Here is a 21,155-nt window from a genome sequence, read left to right as displayed (position 1 = left end):
GAACCCAAAAGTAGAATCCTCTCATGCTGCTACATCCACCCTGTAAAACTTTGCAAAAATATGGCATGGACCATGCAGCTGCTCTACAAATTTCTTCAGGAGGAACTGCCCTCGACTCCACTCATGACGCTGCTACACTCCTAGTGGAGAGTTATCAAGGAAATTGGCAGTTGCTTCCCACAGCCAATGTACGCTGATGAAATCAAACGTTTACAAATTATTCAAAATGCCTCAATCAAGCTTATTGAGAAAGCTAAGAAATTTGATCATGTTACTCCTTTACTTGAGAAGGCACATTGGTTACCAGTTGCTTATCGAATAATGTATAAATTATGTCTGCTCACTTTCAAATCCATACTATTCAAAACTCCAGCATTTATTCATAAAGTTTTAATTCCTTATACTACTTTGAGAGTACTACGGTCAACAGAACAATATTTATTGGTCGTTCCTTCTTTAAAAGTTATTAGTACACGACAACATCATTCTATCTTCTCGGTTACGGCTCCCCAAGCTTGGAATGCCCTGCCAATTTACTTAAGAGAGGAAAGAGTTCTAGACAAATTTAAGAGCAAACTTAAGGGCTTCCTTTTTAAAGACGCTTTTAGTGATTAACTGAATTTCTTATGTTTTTAATCTCTCCTTAAATTACAATAAATTTCTTCCCCTTTTCCAAATGTGTTATTAACCTTAATTGTTTCTTATATATTCAATTGTATTTCTTCCTGTAACTTTCCCATTGTTTGATCTTGTATGTAAAAATAGTCTTGTTAGTCATGTTATATTATGTTATGTATTTAATGATATTTTAATATGTTTAGTAATAATTTTGTTAGTCATGTATGTTTCCCTTGACTTTGTAATTTTTAGCTGTACATCGCTTAGAATTTGGAATAGGCGATTAATCAAATCTTATAATAAACTTGGAAACTACAAATCCATCTGGAAATTCTAGCCTTAGATGCTGGCTTGCCCAGCCTAGCAGCACTGATTAAGACAAACAAATGATCTGAAAGACAAAATTCATAGGTTAATTCAAGGTACCAGAGAACAACTCTCCGTACATCCAGTAGTTGCAAAACTTTGCCCCTCTTTTTGGTACCTGTGGTCTGAAAATCAGGCAACCTGATTTCCTGATTGACATGGAATGATGAAATCACCTTCAGTAGAAACAAAGGAACAGTGCGAAGAGAAACACTCGCCTCTGTAAATCTGAGAAATGGCTCTCTGCATGACAGTACCTGTATCTCCAACACTCTTCTCGTAGATTGATGGCTACAAAAAAACTATCTTCACTGTTAGCTTTAGCAATGATGCCTCCTGCAAAGGCTCAAAAGGTACCCGGCTGAGTCCATTCAAAACGATGTTAAGGTTCCACAAGGGAAAAGATTGTCTTACTGGAGGCCTCAACCTGAGCATCCCCTTCAAAAATCTGACTATATGTCAGGATGCAAAGCTAAGGAACCCTTGCCTAACTGGGCTCTGAAACACAAGAGACCTGTCACTTGTAGTCTAGGGGACCCAACTGCCAGCCAGTTTAAAAGGACAGCCTGCAGAAAAGTCAAAATCACTGACGTCGGTGCTGTTGAGGGTTCCATCTAAGCTTTTGTGCACCACTGATGAAACAACCTCTAGGCCTCATCATAGGCGAGGGTGGTAGGATTTTTGGCTCTAAAGAGAGTAGCAATAACTATCTCCAAATAGCCTTTTTGCATTAGGGGTGCACGCTCAAGAGCCATGCCATAAGACCAAAGCATTCCAGATTCTCTTTGGGAACTCTACCCTGTGACAGAAGATCCACATGCACTGGAAGATTGAGACCTCTGTCTTTTGAAGGCAAACTAGATCCCAATATCACGGCTGCCTCAGCCAATCTGGAGCCACCAGGATCACATCTCCATAATGGTTCACTATATGATGGATTACCTGGCCTGTCATAGACCATGGGAGAAACACTTGCAGCAGAACCTGTGCTGGTCATGGTTGAACCAGGGCATCCAAATTGTCACTTCATGGTTTGAATCTTCTGCTGAAAAACCGGGACACCTTTTTGTTGTCTGCAGATGCCATGAGGTTGACCATTGGATACACCCAGCATCTTACTATGAAGTCGAATGCCCACTGGAAGATGAGCACTCCCATGGTCTAGGGTCTTCCTGCTGAGACAATCGGCCTGCACATTGTCTACTCCTGCTACATATGTCGCAGATATCACTTGCAGGTTGAGCTCTGCCCCAACTGGATAGCACCTTGACTTTCAAATGCAGAGGAGTGCTTCTCGTGCCTCCCTGCGATTGGCAAAGGCCACCACCGTGGTATTGTCCAAGAAAATACTAAACATCAAAGAACACAAGGAATAGTCATTTTGGATTTATTGCTTGTGTTCTTTGATGTTTAGTTTTTATGAATCCCATGCAATACAATGCCTATTTAGTAGTTCAATTATTGTGCTCAGTCACCTCCACCAGGTCATAACTGGGATATGTACCAGGACCAGGACTCTCAAGGAACTATCATTGCACAATCAGAACGGCAGAAATTCAAAATGTTAAATCGGATTGGTTATTAGTGATGCTAGAGGTTACAGCATTATATACCATGATATCGACAAAAGGGGGCACTGATTTTGTTGCAAGGAATTTTTGAGCAACAGAATTATTGTGAAAGGATACCAGCCTCCTTTTTAATGAAACTGGTAACTTTGGTTCTCACTAAGAGTTATTTTTGGCTCCATGGACATTTTTGGTTCTATGGAATAGCCATGGGTGCATCATTAGCACCTGCCTTAGCAAATTTGTACATGGCGAATTTGGAAGAAAAACATGTTTACCAATTGCAGAATTTCAAGAATGTTATCCTATGGAAATGTTGTTTGAATGATATCTTTATTATTTGGTCATCCATGCGTGGAGTGGATAAACCAAATTGATTAATATTCAATTCACAGCAACAATACATCAACATGAAATCTCATTTTTGGATATTAAAATCATGAAGTCACATGGATAATTATTCACGACCATCTACCGTAAACCTACTGATAGAAATAGTTTACTTAGATATCATAGTTTTCATCCACATAGATTGAAAGTGAGCTTGCCTATCAGCCAATTCCTGTAATTAAGGAGGATTTGTCATTCTTTGAGTACAAAATTCAAGCCCACACAATGAAACAAAGATTTTATCAGAGGGGTTACCCCAAACAAGTGGTGCACCAGGCATATTTGAGAGCTAAGCATGCTCAGCGCTCTCTGTTGCTTCAGTATAAGCAGGTTAGGCACACGGAGGAGTCTGTAGCCTTTGTACAGAAATTTTCCCCTCTTGCTTTGAGAATCAATCAGATCATCCTCAAACACTGGCATGTTGCCAAATTAGAAGAAACTACAATAGGAGATGCAAAAAACTTAGGTGAAATTATAAATTCTGGGCGTAGCAATGAACAGTGGGGTGAGCAGAGAGGGTGTCATATGAGATGTGGGCACAGTCAATGGTGTCCTTACGCTATATTAGGTGACAGTTGGGTTCATCCGAGCATTGGGAAGATGTATCGGGCTAAATATAGAACGGATTGTAGTTCATCCCACGTGATTTATGCAATTCAGTACCCCTGCCTAAAATTATATGTGGAACGGACTACTAGGCCCATTAAGATTAGGCTGAATGAACATAAATCTAGGGTTCATACTCGTAATGAGACTGCCCCTCTTGTTCGTCATTGGCTGTTGTTAAAGCATACGATTCAGGATTTGAAATTGAGGGTGATTGATTCAGTAATAATATAATTGGGTGGGAGGGTGGTAACATAGAGCGCACTTTAAATTTAAAAGAATTGTGCTGGATGTTTGAACTTAACAGCTTGAACCCAGAAGGTTTAAATGAGTTGAGTGACTGGATGACATTAACAGAATAGGTTACGGTAGGGCAGTGGTTCCCAACCCTGTCCTGGAGGAACACCAGGCCAATTGGGTTTTCAGGCTAGCCCTAATGAATATGCATGAAGCAAATTTGCATGCCTATCACTTCCATCATATGCAAATCTCTCTCATGCATATTCATTAGGGCTAGCCTGAAAACCCGATTGGCCTGGTGTTCCTCCAGGACAGGGTTGGGAATCACTGCGGTAGGGGACTGTTTAGAAGAGGTGTTCTGAGTAGCAGATTGTATGCTAGGTTGGACACGTCAGAGGGATACCCTATATTAACACTGAGTTGAACGTCATGGCCATATTTACAGCCATGGCGGCAAGTTTGAAAGGTTGAGTGATTGAACTTAACACTCTGGTAAGGGCTTCACTGTTTTTAGTTAGAAAATGTTGGCTTAGCCTTAGTAATGTTTTCACGCTAATGTTGTGAGTTTGTTTCTTGCAGCTTCAGTATTGAACTCGACCCTGATGAAGAATTGAAACGCGTCTGTGGGGGCTGGTGCAGCAACATCTAAAGATAAGTAACTTTAAATAATTTTCACCATAATGCAAAGGTTTAGAAGAGCATTATAGGTTGGACAATAAGGATAAAACTAAGTATAAAAGCAACTTCATTCCGGACATGATGCACTAAATTTCATAGGAACTGGCTGAATTCTGTGGATGATACGACAAAAACATTTTGGAGTGGGTTTTTTTTTCAGTTCACAGTGTATAGTGCTGAAGTTACTGTACCCCTTCCCATGATATGACTTATAAGTATGGCATGAGGGGAGGACAACATTCACAAAACTGAATGAATCACAAAAAGAAAGAAAAAAATCCCTGCAAAATAATGAAAATGGTTATTGTTTAAATAACTATGCATCATTAATTCTGTTAAATGAATAGCTCTGAAGAGGTGAGATGCTTACTTTCTGTTGCTGATGCTGTTATAATTATTTGATAGAGATGGAGAGATCTTTGGTAAAGTTGAAAAATTGGATGCACCTGGGGACCTTGAAAAATATGAAAATGTTAAATTAGATAAAAAAAATGTTTAAAATTTGAAATTATGAATAAGGAAAAAATTATGGCAATGTATACAATGCATGTAAAAGAGAAAAAAGCTACATATAATAAAAGGGAATTATTTTAGTTTGCCAACTTTATGACTTAAAAATTTTCATTCTTTTAAATCTTTCTATTAGAATACTTTCTTTTTATTTGTCACTGAATTCTTTACAGACTGCAATATCTTTTTGTCCAATCATCGCCCAAACAGTTTAAAGTAGTTGCTGTGGGAAGCTAAATACAGTACTGTATTTCAAGAAGCCTGCCACATGGTTACAGTGTTATCTCTTTTAGTAACCAGTTTATATCCAGCTCAGGCTAGTAGGGAAAAGCCATTACTGTAAAGCTGCTCAGTAACTTATGGGAAAAAGCATTAGTACTTGCAGTCCAGTTCCTTGAACACTACTGTCTAGAATCATTAGGGCTCAAGAGCTATATTGGCCATAATTTAGCATAATATAGAATATAACTGCAGATAAAATCCCAAATGACCTGTTCAGTCTGCTCAGGATTTCTGCTCTTAATAGTTTTGTATGTGTATTGTATTTATTTTGTATCATCAGGCACATACCAGTACTATAGTAAAGCACCAATGGAACCACTGCTGGCAGTTTAAATAGAGAGACCAAAATGTAATTAAAAACATTCTACCAAGCAAGCAATGAAAAAAAAAGGATATTTTTCTACCCCCACACAAAAATAAATCAGTTGAAACATAAGCCAGAAAAATACTTGTACTTGAATTCAGCCCTCTCCAAAAATGGCAGAGATGTCTTAAATTAAATTAGGCTTTATTTCGTATTCAGAGGCTAATCTAATAAACTTTGTACTATATTTGTGTGCTGAATTCAGCACAATTCCCTAAAACATGAATAAAAAAGAGATTAGGTTCTTATCTTGCTAATATATTTTCTAGTAGATAAGTGCGTCATTCTAGACAAGTGGGTAATATTCCAGTGCTCATGAGTTGTGCAGCAGGAATCCACTCCAAATTTTGAACAAATCCCTCCTCCTTCATCAGAGGGCTCTGCTGCCCTCCTCAGTTTGTTCAAAAGCAGGCGAGAGAGGAAGACATGTGATGGAGGGGTATGGGGAAACTCCCCAAATAACAACTCTGTTCTGCTCTGAAAACATCAAAAACAGGTTAAACATTGTCATCTAACAATCTAATTAACAACTTGTATGTGGCACAATTATAACCCCTATGGTGTTATAGCAATAGCTGTAGACCCTGAAGGCCTAATCGGAATGCGAAACTTTCTGATAGAGATAGTAAAGTAAGCAGGTGCAGGACACAAAGGACAGGGCGAGGCACCAGAATGACAACTATCTTCTAGAAAAGATATTAGTAAAGTAAGAACCTAATCTCTTTTTATAGTGCAATAGGTGTCATTCTGGAAGAGTGGAACATACAAAAGCAGGTCCAGAAATCTAGGGCAGGAACACTACACCGGCCCGTAATATTAAGGACCCAAAAATGGAGTCCTTCCTTGCTGGTATATCTACTCTGTAAAATTTTGAAAATGTAGCGCGGATCAAGTTGCAGTCCTGAAAACCACCTCGGGAAATGCCGTCCGAGATTGTGCCCACGAAGCAGCCATACTTCTAGTCGAATGTGCCTTTACAGAAACTGGCGATTGCTTCTCACACGTAATATATGCTGATGAAATGACCCTATGAACCCATCTGGAAATTGTGGCCTTGGAATCTGGTGAACTGCGATTAACTGGAATTGCAAGCACGACGAGATGTTCAGAGAGCCTGACCCTGTTGGAGTTCTCAAGATATTGGATAAGCACTCTTCTAACAACCAAGTTCTGCAGAACCTGGTACTTCTTATTGGCACTTGTGAACAAGATGCTAGCAATCTGAGTTCCAGATTAACCTGGAACTTTGAAACAGCCTTCGACAAAAGTAGATGAACAGTGTGCAAAGAAACTCTAGCTTCAATGAAATGTAAGGAAGGGCTTGTAACTCCGAGACCTTTCTCGTTGAGGTAATGGCCACAAGAAAAGCTGTCTTGAACTAAATGCAAAAATAAAATAGTGATTTTAGCGTTTTAGAGGTGGGGAACCTGAGCACTATCGCCAGTAACTGCTAAAACTCCAAATTTCAGAACCCCCTCACCCCAATGTTCCCCACAGGGAATAATGGGAGTACTCAATGTGACTTCAGGTACCTGCTTGTCTGAATCAGATTGGCTGCAGGGAAAGGATTTATGCCTCAGAAATTGCTCAGACATCATCCGTCAAAGGAAATCTTCTGGCTGACAGCAGAATGGACCACAGCCACCGACTCCCACCCCTGGGATTCCTCACACAGCGATGTAAGGAGAAATTACGCAGTTGGCTCCATGATATCCCTTGGGTTCTTACTCAAGGGCCACACAACCTGCGCTCCTGAAGGGACCTAAAGCAGGCTGGCTCCACAGGTCCTCTGAGAGACTGGCCTGGGAGAAGCAGTCCTCCCACACGGGACCTGATCAGGGGACCTCTGAGCACTGAAGCCATGAGGAACTTCAAAAATCTGGTAGAAAAAAACACTGAAAACAAAGAAAAAACAGAGCAGAGCTAAACACATCTTCTGAGTTTGCTTGCAGAAGGAATAACTGAGGAGGGTGCTGTGCTCCACTGCAGATGGGGAAGAATTTTCAATTTCTTAAAGGGATATCCTTCAGCAGTTGACAGAAAGTGGGAATCAACAGCTCAAGTATGGACTCCTATATATCCACAACACAACTTGATTTGAGCTACAAGTGAAACAGTATGAGCAAAATCACTCCCCTTAAAGTGATGTTCTCAATCAACTTGAGAATGTTAGTTTCCTTGAAGCATAATGATTTTTGTCTCAGAATGCATCAATACCAGTTATGCTCTATCACTGAACCTTACCATTTAGTGATCAGCCATTATGATAGTAGAAAGTTTCACCATTTAGCACTAAGCCCTGTATCATATCCTCCTATGTGGAGTCATTTACAATTTATTAGAACAAATTTGCCTGCTCCAAATCCAGGGTCTCTCTACATTTATTTGGCATTGAAACTGGCATGTCCCAATTAATATCTGGCAGATTGAAATCACCTTGCAAGGGAACTTCTCTCGAGCAATTTTGTGAATACCAATATAAACAAATGTTCCACTTTCCAGATTAATCCATTGTGCCTCCTATTTACCTTGTAAGTCCTGCAGTTCTGCTGTTTTACTATTTTCTTAAATATATATATATAACGCCACTGTTCCTCCGTTTCTTTGTATCATGTCCTTTCTAAATGGATTACAGTCCAGGGAAATAATAAAGGAAACATATAACTGATATATGTTGAATTTGATACAATACTTTAAAAAGAAAAGCTTGTGAGAATCTATAAAAATATTTTATAAATCAAGAAATTGCAAACTGTTATCCTCTAAACCAGTAGTTCTCAACCCTACACTAGGAGACCCCCAGCCAGATGGGTTTTCAGGATGTCCCTAATGAATATGCATGAGAGAGACTTGCATATAATGGAGGAGACAGGCATGCAAATATGCCTTATGCATATTCATTAGGGATATCTTGAAAACCCAACTGGCTGGGGTCCCCTAGGACAGGGTTGAGAACCACTGCTCTAAACACATCTAGATATTTTATATTCTGATCCAGGGTTAGGGAACCTGCGGCCTGAAGGTCACATGTTGCCTTTTAGGCTTTTTGACTGAATCCAAATTTTACAGAACATATCCTTCTATTTTTATTAATACATTTTTGTTCATCTTTTATACAGTAGAATCTCAGTTATCTGGCAGCCATGAGGATTGGTGGATACCAGATAACTTTTTTTCTGATTAACTGAGAGTGTGTTAGAAAACTTGTCTAACACACTCTTAATTCCCCCCTTCCCCCCGAAGCACCAGCAAGGCAGCGGTCCTGAGCTGCAAAGCCCTCCAACCTCCCTCAAGCCCCGAAGTAGCAGAAGCAGGTGGCGGTCCTGAGTCATGAACCCCCTCCCTCCCTCTTTTCCTTACCTCAAAACAGGCTGCAGGTGTCCAGCCCTGGCAGGGCCCTGCCTCTGATGTATCGGAAGTGACCCTTCAGAGGAAAGGCCCTACTGGGGCTGGCCATGAGCAGCCTGTGCTTCCTACTGACCACTGCTCTTCGGGTAATGAAGAGAGAGGGAAGGGGGAAGGAGGAAGGGAGCAAGGGAGTTTGCGGCTCAGGACTGCTGCCTGCTTCTGCCACTTTGCTACTTTGGAGCTTGGGGGAAGGAAGGAGGAGGGCTTTGCAGCTCAGGACCACTGCCATGCTGGTGCTTCGGGGCAGGTAGCTGCTAGGTGGGTTGAGAGAGGGAGGGAGGGAGGATTTGCGGCTCAGGACGCTGCTGCTTTTTTTCCACCTGCATATTTTTGCCGGCTGTGTGAGAGTCCTGGTTAACTGAGACTCTACTGTATTTTTATTTTATTTTAAAAGTGATTGTATTTAAAATACCAAAGAATAAAATAAGTTTCAATGACATAATCTTCCCAGATTTACAGGAACAATTAGAACATTAGCCATAAGGGCTAAATTGACGGCTTTAACACTCATGATTTAGTTCTAACTTCCTCCGCCTGACTGGCGCCACTACCACATGAGGCTAGTTGGCAAGAGTTTATGGGGGTTGAGTATGTCAGTCTTATCAGCTTTTGACTATGGTGCAATGTGTTTCTGTTTGAAGAGGAATTTGTGAATAGTTGCACAGCTCGACATTAGTTTTTAATTCTGTCTGCTTAACAACCCATCATGTCAAAGATGACCAAGAGAATGCTAAAGGAAGAAAACAGAAGGGAGGAGCTGTGCTTAGCGACTGCCATTTTGGAATCGTATTATGAATTAGGAACATGGTGTACTTAGGTCCTAGCCCTGAAGCACGTCAATTAGATGTGAAACATGGTCATTGTTGGCACTAAGACCATGACTATTATGCAATTCAAAGCTAAGGCATTGGGACTGTGATTATTATGTAATTAATTCAAAGCTAAGTAAAATCATCTCTATCTTCACATAAATATCTATTGAGATATTATAAGTATCTTTTGAGACTCCATATAAGATGCTCTAAGAGATATTAATTAGAAAAGACCAATGATGATTTCATTGGGTCATGGAGTGATATGCTTCTTGTGAAATGAGTCACTGCCGAGGACTTGTGCTTTATAAGGAAAAGTGGTATGTCTTTATTTTGCATTGGGATATTTTAATCACAGAACTATCTTCAGAAAGTCAGCAGAAGTTTTTCCACAAGGAAGTCCTCAGGACAAATCTGCACACAAAGGGCTGGATTCTCAAAACTTGCTGGTAATATCCGGTGAGTCGATGTAGTTGCCTTAGTGGGGGTGGTTTTCATTTTATGGGTAATTCTCAGCATAACAGCATGCAAATTATATGCACGCTATTTGTGCAGAGAATTGCGGGTAAAGAGTGGGAGGAACTGTGCCTGGTGTTTGCTCAGAAGAGCAATCGCTAAGCGCAGCTCCTCCCTTCTGTCAAAGTTGCTCTCCCTGCCCTGATCAACTGAACTGCAGCTCTCCCCGAGTCCTGCTGGCTCAGCTAATTGACCAGCAGGGAGAGCAGCAGATGAAAATGTTCTCCCCTCTCTCGCCAACACCCCTCCTTGTCTGCTGCTGCCCAGCCCCATCCCCCCCACACCCTGTACAAGATCGGCAAGAGGGTTGCCCACTCCCTCCTGCCACTGGGGTACCTTGCCCCCCCCCATATAACACCCTGACAGCTTCCTGACAGCAACCCGGCCCTTTAAATTAAAGAATAGCCCCCCTCCGACAATCCTTGCCCCCGTACCTTTAAGATGAAGGCTGGCGGAAGAAATGCCTACTCCCTTCAGCTGGCAGGCCTGCCTCTTCAAAATGGTAGTCTTCCCTTTCTCGGTGCATCCTGGGATGCATCTGGGTGGGGCCTAAGTCTCTCCTATGGGAGAGGCCTTAGGTACCTGGGCTAATCAGGACAGCAGGAGTGACACCCCTCCTTCCGTCCTTCAATTTAAAGTGGCGGGTGGGGGTTGGTGGGAGACACTGGCATCATCGAGACCATCGAACAGTCCCGGGGGGAGGGGGGTGACAGCTCAGACCCTACCAGAAAACTTTGCCTGCAAATGTGGTACAAAGAGGTTAGGGAATTACCTGGTGATGATAGAATATCGCCCGGGGTGCTCCTTTAAATATTACTAACATTTTAATATTAATGACCTCATTGTAATACATTTGCATGGCATTGTCAAAGACTGCCACGAAGCTCGGAAAAGACCAAGATGAGTCATTCTGATAATCGTAAAATAATGGCACACTAAACCGGTTGGAACTGGTTTAGTAATCATCGTTAAGGTCACTTCAGTTTTGAGAATCCAGCCCTGAGTGTTAAATCTATGCTAGGAAGTATATTTTCCTTTCTTTTCCCTATTATAGGATACTCAACTGGAAGACATTAGAATGTCTGTCAGCCAGCCACCAAAAAGGGATTATCATCCATTTGTTGCTATTTTTTTTTTTTTTTTCAAACACTATAAATACTTTTCATTTGAATTTTACATGCTTCATTTATTTATTACTGTTAATTTTACTATCTATAATAAAACTGTTTGCTACATCTACAAAAAAACATACAAGACTTGTTTATCATGTCAATGTGTTGAATCAGAGACCTTTGGATATAAACTTCCTTCATGACTTATTCTGATTATCTCTTTCAAATTAGAAAAGTGCACGTTACAAACATGACACATTTGCATGTTTCTCCTTATTCCATTAACAGATCTGGATAAATATCTGAGGAAGCTTAGTGAAGAAGGATATGGTAAAGTTCCAGGGGATCTTGGGTAGGAGAAATACAAGTGGTATGCATTTGTTTATGCTGAGGGGTGGTTTATGTTGGATATGTGTATGGATTTAGATATCATTCTGTGAGTGAGAGCCATTGCATACGACAACTGCATGTGTCGGGGGGTGGGGTGGGTGGGAAAGTAATGTGTACAGGTGATGTGTGCATGTGTTAAGGGGGGACTCACTTTTTCTCAAACTCTCTACTCAATGATTTCTTTCTGTCCACACCCCAGCTTGCTACACTTGCTTCATCGCCCTTTTATCCCATCCACCTTCTTATTTCTTTCACTCCCCTTTCTTTAACACTCCCATCCCTACAAGTTTACCCCAACTATGCCCTCACCTCATTTTCCTTTCACCTCTCCCTCCAACTACCTTCTTACCAAGTTCCATGCAAGATCATTGCCAATCATTACCTTAGCCCCTTCTACCTCCTCTTCAAATGACTTAGCCTGGGCTCCCTGGTACCTACAACTTTAGTCTTTGCTACCATATTGCTGACCTCTTCTTATGCCAGAAGCACTTGAGACACTGCTGGCACCTTACACCACCACCACCACTGCACTTCTCCTTTGCTTTTGGCACTGGGGACCTTACTGGGATTTGGCTCTTTTCCTGACACACAGGTATTCCCCTTTCAATAGCTAACGCTTTCAGAAGCATATACATTTCCTAAAAATAAATCTTCATGTGTACAGATAGACAGAAAATTCTGAGAAAAGACAATCACTGGAGCAAAATATATTTATAAATTTGCTGTCCCTATGAATAATGTGATATGCAGACAGATCATGTGGGTGCTAGTTAGAATGCATGCTTAGAACACAAGCAATGCTGTATCTGCCTGAGGAAAATGTCATTACAAACAGGGGAAGTTATAGTTTGGCTCTTGGAAAAGAAAGGCTGGAGAGAATGAAGATCCAAAGTTAAAAGTTCAGAGAGGGGTAGAAGAATGGAAAAGAGCACTGGGATTGGTAAACAAAGGCAGCCATATTTCCTTACTCACACACATAAACCACAAAATTTTCTCTTACCAATTGAACCCATACAAACAATCAGCTTCCTATCTCATTCACATGCACATACAGAGAGAACTAAGGCACAACAGCAGAAAACACAAACAAAAATATGAACTACCTTATAAACATAGAGGAGAAGGAAACGGCCATGGAATGGTGCTCATGGGGAAGAGAGAAGTAAGAGGACACCTAAAAAAAGAAAAGGCAAGTGGGAAAGAGGAAAACAAGTTGCTACAAAGGGACCATGGAAAGGAACAGATGGAAGAGAACCTGAGAAAAAGTTATGGGAGCAAGAATCTGGGAAAAGGAACTAAGATAAAGCCATGAGAAGATTATAACTGGAAGGGGTGAAGGATGCAAAAGTGGAGAGAACAATTGAAAAAAAGCTATTGAAAGGAGATAAAGCAAAGCACAAGTGAAAGGAAGACACAAAAAGAGGCACTGGACTTATTAGATGTGAAGAGGTCATGGGAAAGCACAGAAGGAGCTGATCTAATGGAGAGAATGGAGTCAAGAGGACCTGAGGAGGAAGCATGAAAACAGGATATAGCGGTTTGATTAGAGTGGATTATTTAATTTGATATACCATCTAACACTAAAGTTTTAAGGCAGTTTACAACAAATCAATTTTAAACAAAAATTTCTAAAAAAAAAAAAACCCGCAACAACAACATGAAAAACAAACAAACTCACAGTTCATCAATACAACCATCAATTACCAACTATCCTCCCCAAACAATACAAATATCAAGAACAATGAATATTTAAGAAAAAGTGTCCTGAAAGATTCATGTCTTCAGTATCTAACGAAAACTTACAGAATTTGATGCACTACTGACAACAGAAGGTAGCATGTTCCACAGAGAAGGATCCGCATAGCAAAAGGTTTGTGAGAGGGGATAATAGATAAGAAGCCATAAAACACAGTTACTTACCGTAACAGGTGTTACCGGAGACAGCAGGCAGATATTCTCACATATAGGTGACGTCATCCACGGAGCAACTTATGGACAGTTTTAAAAGTGGTCACTTTAAGTTTTAAGAAACTTCGCAACTGCCTGCATTGCAAATGTGTGAGTGCCTTCCCGCCTGACGTAGGCATGCGGTACCTCAGTTCGGTAAGTAAACTAAGAAGCTAACCCAGAGTGGTAGAAGGGATGCGAGAATATCTGCCTGTTGTCTCCGGATAACACCTGTTATAGTAAGTAAGTGGGTTTTATCCTAGGACAAGCAGGCAGCCTATTCTCACATATGGGACTCCCTAGCTACACATAATGGGATGGAGGGAGAGTTGGCCATTAAGAAGAAAATAAATTCTGTAATACTGCTTGGCTGAAATGACCATCTCGTCTGGAATAGGATTCTAGACAGTAGTGAGATGTGAAAGTATAAATTGAGGACCAAGTAGCTGCTTTGCAAATTTCACCAATGGGAGTAGAATGTAAGAAAGCTACAGATGCAGCTATAGCTCAGACTTTGTGTGTTGTTACACATCCCTTAAGCCGCAGCCCGGCCTGAGCAAAGCAAAAAGAAATACATGCTGCCAGCCATGTAGAAATAGTTATTTTGGTTACAGGCTTTCCCAATGTGTTAGGATCAAAAGAGATGAACAGTTGAGATGAAGTCCTGTGTGGCTTAGTTCTTTTTATGTAGTAAGCCAAGGCATGTTTACAGTCCAATCCATGAAGAGCTGTTTCTCCAGGATGAGAATGAGGTTTTGGAAAGAATCCTGGCAGCACGACAGACTGATTGAGATGAAATTCCGTGACCACTTTTGGAAGGAATTTAGGATGAGTGCGGAGGACACCTTATGATGAAATACTGTGAACGGTGGTTTCACCACCAAGGCTTGAAGTTCACTTACTCTACGGGAAGCCGTAAGAGAGATTAAAAAGACTACTTTTCAAGTGAGAAACTTGAGATGATTGAAAGCCATTGGTTCAAATGGTGGTTTCATCAAAGCTGTGAGCACTACATTAAGATCCCAGACTATTGGAGGTGGTTTGAGTGCAGGCTTGAAATTGAAAAGTCCTTTCATAAACCTAGCAACAAGGGGGTGAGAGGCCAGAGATTTATTGTTGACAGGCAGGTGGAAAGCACTAATAGCACTGAGGTGAACTCTGACTGAAGTAGTTTTTAGTCCAGAATTGGAAAAATGAAGAAGATAATCCAGCACTGATGACGGAAATGAAGATGGAGAATCTTGATGGTGGAGAGTACAGCACGTACTGAAACATATCCACTTCTGTTGATAGCATTGCTGAGTAGAAATTTTTCTAGAAGCAGCTATAATGGCTTGTATAATGGCTATAATGGCTATACAGCACGTACTGAAACATATCCACTTCTGTTGATAGCATTGCTGAGTAGAAATTTTTCTAGAAGCAGCTATAATGGCTTGTATAATGGCTATAATGGATTAGGATCTGCTGAAGTCAGGTCGAGAGGTACCAAGCTGTGAGGCATGGTGATTTCAGATTGGGATGCAAAAGAAACCCTTGATTCTGAGTGAGCAGAGATGGAAAGATTTTCAATGTGATTGGATCCTTTTCACTCAGCTGAAGTTTCAGAAGGGAGTACCAAGGTTGCCTGGGCCACTGAGGAGCTATGAGGATCATAGCTGTTGATTCTGTCTTGAGAATGAGAGGGATTGAAAGAAAGGCATATATGAACTTATCCATTCCAATCCAGAAGAAAAGCATCTGCCTCCAGACGTTGAAGAGAATACTGCCTGGAACAGTACCGAGGCAATTTGTGATTGTGGGGAGAAGCAAACAGATCTATCTGAGGAGTTCCCCATAGTGACAAAATGTAGCATAAGACTTTGGAGTTGAGAGTCCACTCGTGTGGTTGAAGACATCTGCTTAGTTTGTCAGCTAGAGTGTTCACAGCTTTGAAGAATATGTTGTGAGCAATCAACCAATTCAAATGTATTGAGCATCTTGACATAGGAGAGAACCTATTCCTCCTTGTTTGTTGATGTAATACATCACTACTTGGTTGTCTGTGTGAACTAGGAGGACATGATCGGAAAGGTTGCTCTGGAAAGTTTGAAGAGCATATCGAATTGCTCTGAGTTCCAACAGGTTGATGTGAAATGCTTTTCCTTGAACTGACCAACTGCCTTGTGTACGAAGACCATCCAGGTGGGCTCCCCAAGCATACATGGACGCATCTGTGGTGAACACCCTCTGATGTGGAGGAATGGGAAATAGTAGACCTCTGGACAGATTGGTCAGATCCATCCACCACTGAAGGGGTCGAGAGCTTGAGACCACCGAGAGGCTAGAGTCCACTGAGCCATGAGAAGGTGAAGTCTTGCAAAAGGCGTTACATGAATTGTAGAAGACATGTGACCCAAGAGACAAATCATTTGCTTGGCCGAAATGGTTTTTAGAAGAGAGACTTATTTGCAAAGATGAATTAATGTGTCTTGTCTTTGCTGCAGAAGGAAAACCCTTTGATGCACTGTGTTGAGAAGTGTACCTATGAGCTGAAGCCGCTGGGAATGTTGAAGTTGAGATTTGGGGAAGTTGACTTCGAACTCTAAGTGTTGAAGAAATGCTATCGTCAGGTTTGTTGCGGACAGCACTGTTTGAGGTGATGTAGCTTTTATTAACCAATTGTCCAGATATAGGAAAACTTGGAGCCTGTGATTTCGTAGAGCTGCTGCCATCACCACTACAAGGCCGAATGGAATAACCTTGTATTGAAAGGGACGATGAGCCAAACAATCGTAGGAACATTCTGTGAGCAGGGTGTATGGGTATGTGTGTGTATGCCATTCGTTTCGAGCCAGAAGGGGGGTAAAGGATCCCAAGGGATAACATGCAAAACTTTTCCCTGACCAGATATTTGTTTAAGTTTCAGAGGTCAAGAATTGGACGAAGACCTCCCGTCTTCTTTGGAATTAGGAAATACCTGGAGTACCTGATTTTTCTGTGAAGGAGTCTGTGAAGGAGGAACTACTTCTATGGCATTTAGTTGAAGCAAAGCTTCGATTTCCTGAAGAAGAAGGGACATTTGTTGTGATGTGAAAGAGGACTCTCTTGGGGGGTGATTTGGAGGGAGTGTTTTGAAGTGAAGAGAATAACCCTCCGTGATGACTTTTAGGACCCAAGCGTCCATTGTAATGAGAGCCCAACGATGATGGTAAAATCATAGTTGACCTCCGATAAGCTTGGGATGAAGTTGTGTAGGTAGTACGTTGGCTATACTTTCTAAAAGCGCATCAAAAAGACTGTGTTGATTTTTGAGGAGCAGCGGACTGTGATTTTTGAGGATGTTGCTGCTTTTGCCTCTTCTGTGGTAGTGGTTTGGAGGAAGAGAATGTAGCAGGAAACCACCTTTTATAAGCATAAGCAGCTGGTTTTGGAGCTGACTTAGATTATTGGGATTTAGTTTTGGATCTATTCAAAGAATTCCATTTTTGCTCATGTTGACTGAGCTTTTGGGTAGCCGCCTCTATCCTTTCACCAAAAGCTCCTCTCTCAGACATGGAGTATTGATAGTTGATCTTGTAAATTGATGTGCATGTCAGAGACTCATAGCCAAGCTAAATGTCTCATTGCCACAGACATGGCCAATGCCCTGGATGACATTTCAAAGATGTCAACCGCCGTCCGAGCTATATATTTGTGAGTTTAAAAAGACTATAAGTAGTCTGCTGATACTGTTCTAGGTGTTCTGTGGGAATATATTGTTTAAACTCAGTCAACTTATTTTACCAGATGTTTAAAGTAGAATGACATATAAAAATTATAGTTTAAGACTTTACTGGCCAACATCAAATTTTGGTACAGCCGAGGTCCAAATTTGTCCATGGTCCTACCCTCACGACCTGGTGATATGGAAATGTAGACCCTGGTGCTAGAAGACTTCTTGAAGGTGGACTCTACCAGCAGCGATTAGTGTTGAAGCTGCAGTTTGTCAAACCCTGGAAATGATTCTATAGAGAGAGTCCATTTTCCTGAGGGCTGCAATAATTGTGAGGGGAATTTCCCAGTTATGAAACAAGGCTTCTTTTAGGAGATTATGTAAAGGCAGCTTGATAAACTACTTAGGTGGCTCATCACAGTCCAAGGCATCTAAGAGCTCTGCTCTGGACTCAGTGTCTGCTTTTAGCTTGACCAGTAAAGCCTATTCCAACTGTCTCACATACTTAGTAAAACAGAGTCCTTCTGGAGGAGATCTCCTTCTTGGAGGAGGAGGAGAAGGATCTGATGGTATTCCATAGGACTCTGGAGCAGACAAGGTAGCTTCATATTCAGAATCAGTAGGATGCTGAGACAGGTCAGAATCAACCACCCGAACCTCAGAAGATTCTCTGAAAGAGATGTATGAGGAGAATGGTGAGAAAGGCAAGACAATGTTTCTCAATATCTTCGGTACCGCTCAAATGAGGAAGAAGAGCGATGGGATGGTCTCTTACTTCCAGTAGCATGGGATTGATGTTTCGATGCAGAGCTTCTAGTCAAAGAAGAGTGATGAAGCATCAAAGAAAAATGGTGCTGCCTCGAGGAAGAATGATGGCGCTTCAATGAAGAGTGATGCTTAGAGGCAGGGGATCGATCTCTTGATGAAGAGCGTCGATGCACACTAGTCAAACGATGCGATGTTGATCGATGCCTCAATGGAGATCTAGTACCCTATAGCCTTGATGTGCTATGCTGAGACTGGGCCGGTACAGAGGGAGTGGAAGTTAACAGCAGTAAAGTATGTAGCTCAGGATGTCTCCAAGCTCCCTCCGAAAGAACTCATTGAGTTGCTCTTTGAAGAGCTGCACCAGTACCCTTGGTTCAAGCGCCACTACCATTGGTGCGGCAGAGTGTCTCAGGGTGAGTGACCTCCGCAAGGATGCATGCCCTGAAGAAGGAGAGAACCTCTGCAGAGATGGAGAGCGATGACGTCGCTTTTTAAACTAAACTAAACCTTAAGCTTATATACCGCATCTTCTCTATAAATATAGAGCTCGACACGGTTTACAAAAATTAAAAGGGAAGTACAGTGTGAGTGGTGGTAGGGGGAAGCAGAAATTTACATTTTGGAAAATAGTCAAGTTTTCAGGTGTCTTCGGAATAGTTGGAAAGAGCCCAGGTTGCGCAGCTGCATCGATGCAGAAAAGACTTGCGATGTTGGCTGGGAAGAGGATGGCTTCTTAGCTAGCTTCCCTGATGCTAATACTGCCGGTACTGTCGGCTCAGAACACTTATTAGTATCCATCGCTGACCAGAAAAGCTTCTCTTGTTGGAGGCGCCTCATTTTTAAAGAACGCTTCTGTAGGGTACAGCAGTGCAGGCAGGATTCCACATGATGTTCAGGGTATAAGCACTGCAAATACCAGCTATGTGGGTAAGTTAAGGATATAGGCCGCTGACACTGATAGCACTTTTTAAAACCCATCAGTGGCTTCGACATGGACAGGAAAATAGCATCGGCAAAGTTAAACTCAATATTTAAACAAAGTATATTGAAAAAAACAAAAGAAATTCAAAGGCTAGAAACCTTGAGAAATATCTCACGCAACATCAGAAACAACCCCCTAAAGGGGCAAAAGCCCGTCGTGAGAGAACGAAAAAAACTTTAACTTTAAAAAAAAAAAATTAAAGAAAAGAACAAAAAGGACAATTAGACCAAAATAAAGTCTAAAAGAACGACCGAAAGCATACAGTGGGTTGAAGGCAGATGAACTGGACAAAGTCCAGAACACAACTTCTTTCCTCCATGAAGAGTGAAGAACTAAGGTATCGTGCGCCTACATTGGGAAGGAAGGTATTTGCACATGCGCGGTGCGGGCAGTCGCAAAGTTTCTTAAAACTTAAAGTGATGGTTCACTTTTAAAACTATCCGTACCAGGCTCTGTGGATGACGTCACCCATATGTGAGAATATGCCTCCTTGTCCTAGGATAAGAGAAGGAAACAGTGGAAAGAGATTTTTATGTGACATTCTAATTCTCTAACTATCCTACAAAAGGATATACCAAGTTACCATTATACAATGCTCACTATGTTTCTATGCTTGGTATCTTTAATCTACCTTTTGCAATGTGATATACCTTTTTTTTTATTATCAAATATAAAATTAAACCATCTGATCAATGAAAACTGATGAACTAAGATAATAAACAAAAATATAAGCCGAAACTCAAGCTTACTTGGGTGTAGAAAGACCTCTTGGCCAGGTTCCATCTTCATTTTTTTGTTCTATTACCAAAACCTGGAAGTTTCACATAAAAAGAAAAAAAATCATCTGTTATTAAAACTACAGCAAAGAGCTTTCCAATCTAACCAGAGAAGCAAAGCTTCCGCTTTGCTGTTATTTTGTATTACTTTTAAAAGTCTTAGTTGTATACCCCCACATATACATATACATATATGTGGGGGAGGATATACAACTAAAACTTTTAAAAGTAATACAAAATAACAGTGTATATATACATGAGGGCTGTTCAAAAAGTATCAGACCTTTATTCATAAAAAATACTTGTATTCAGATACAACAATCTTATACTAATCTCCTTCAAAGTAGTTCCCTTGGACTGCTACACACTTCTTCCAACGGTTCTGCCACTGTTGGAAGCAGCGCTGGAATGCCTCTTTTGAGATTGCTCGCAACTGGTTCGTCACATTCTGCATGATGTCTTCTCTTGACTTTCAGGGGCATTTTCAGCTTGGGGAAAAGTCAGAAGTCACACAGAGCCATGCCAAGAGAGTAGGGAGCCTGAGGAATCTCAGGTGTGCTGTGTTTGGACAGAAAACTCCTTATCAAATGTGAAGAATGGGCAGGTGCATTATCGATGGTAGCTGTCAATTGCCCGCTGCCCACAGGTCTGGCCGTTTCCATCTCACAGTGTTACGTAGACGACACAGATCCTCTTGGTAGTACCCCTTGGTGATTCGATGATCCTGCATCACCAGGGTCCTCACTTGATCAATGAAGATCTCATTTCTGTATATTGAGGGCCTACCAGAATGTGCTTCACTCTCCACTGATGTGCGGCCATTTCTGAAGCAATTGTACCACTCCTTTACTTGTGTGGTGCCCATTGCTTCGTCCCTGAAGGCCTGTTGAATCTTGCAGATCGTTTCCACTTGGGAGTTGCCAAGCTTTACACAAAATTTAATGCAGTAGCGTTGTTCAACTTTCTCTGTCATTTTGTCAAAAATGAAAATCAGATGGCGCTCACTTACACTTCCTCACTCATCGGTGATCTGCCAGCGACTGACAGCTTCTGTAGGCAGGAAAAAACTCAAACATGCACATTAGGGTCGCCTACATATGTGCACCAAACCACACCTTCCCTAGCTTT

At 41.4% G+C, this 21,155-nt stretch overlaps 1 protein-coding gene across 9 annotated transcripts in view; it reads right to left on the bottom strand.

The window, feature by feature from the left end:
- USP15 (ubiquitin specific peptidase 15) overlaps positions 1-21,155 on the bottom strand; it is a 323,996-nt gene that overhangs the window by 178,890 nt on the left and 123,951 nt on the right. For 7 of the 9 annotated variants that reach the window (XM_033959056.1, XM_033959057.1, XM_033959065.1 and 4 more), the window contains 2 exons: positions 20,001-20,062; positions 4,837-4,920 (listed from right to left, as the gene is read on the bottom strand). In XM_033959056.1, the coding sequence (XP_033814947.1) occupies positions 4,837-4,920; positions 20,001-20,062 (146 nt within the window). The remainder of the gene's footprint in view (positions 1-4,836; positions 4,921-20,000; positions 20,063-21,155) is intronic. The other 2 variants (XM_033959058.1, XM_033959059.1) reach the window with 1 other exon arrangement.

Source organism: Geotrypetes seraphini, chromosome 9, assembly GCF_902459505.1.
Source record: "Geotrypetes seraphini chromosome 9, aGeoSer1.1, whole genome shotgun sequence".
In the NCBI taxonomy this organism is placed as follows: domain Eukaryota; kingdom Metazoa; phylum Chordata; class Amphibia; order Gymnophiona; family Dermophiidae; genus Geotrypetes; species Geotrypetes seraphini.
This window is presented reverse-complemented; position numbering and strand designations above follow the sequence as displayed.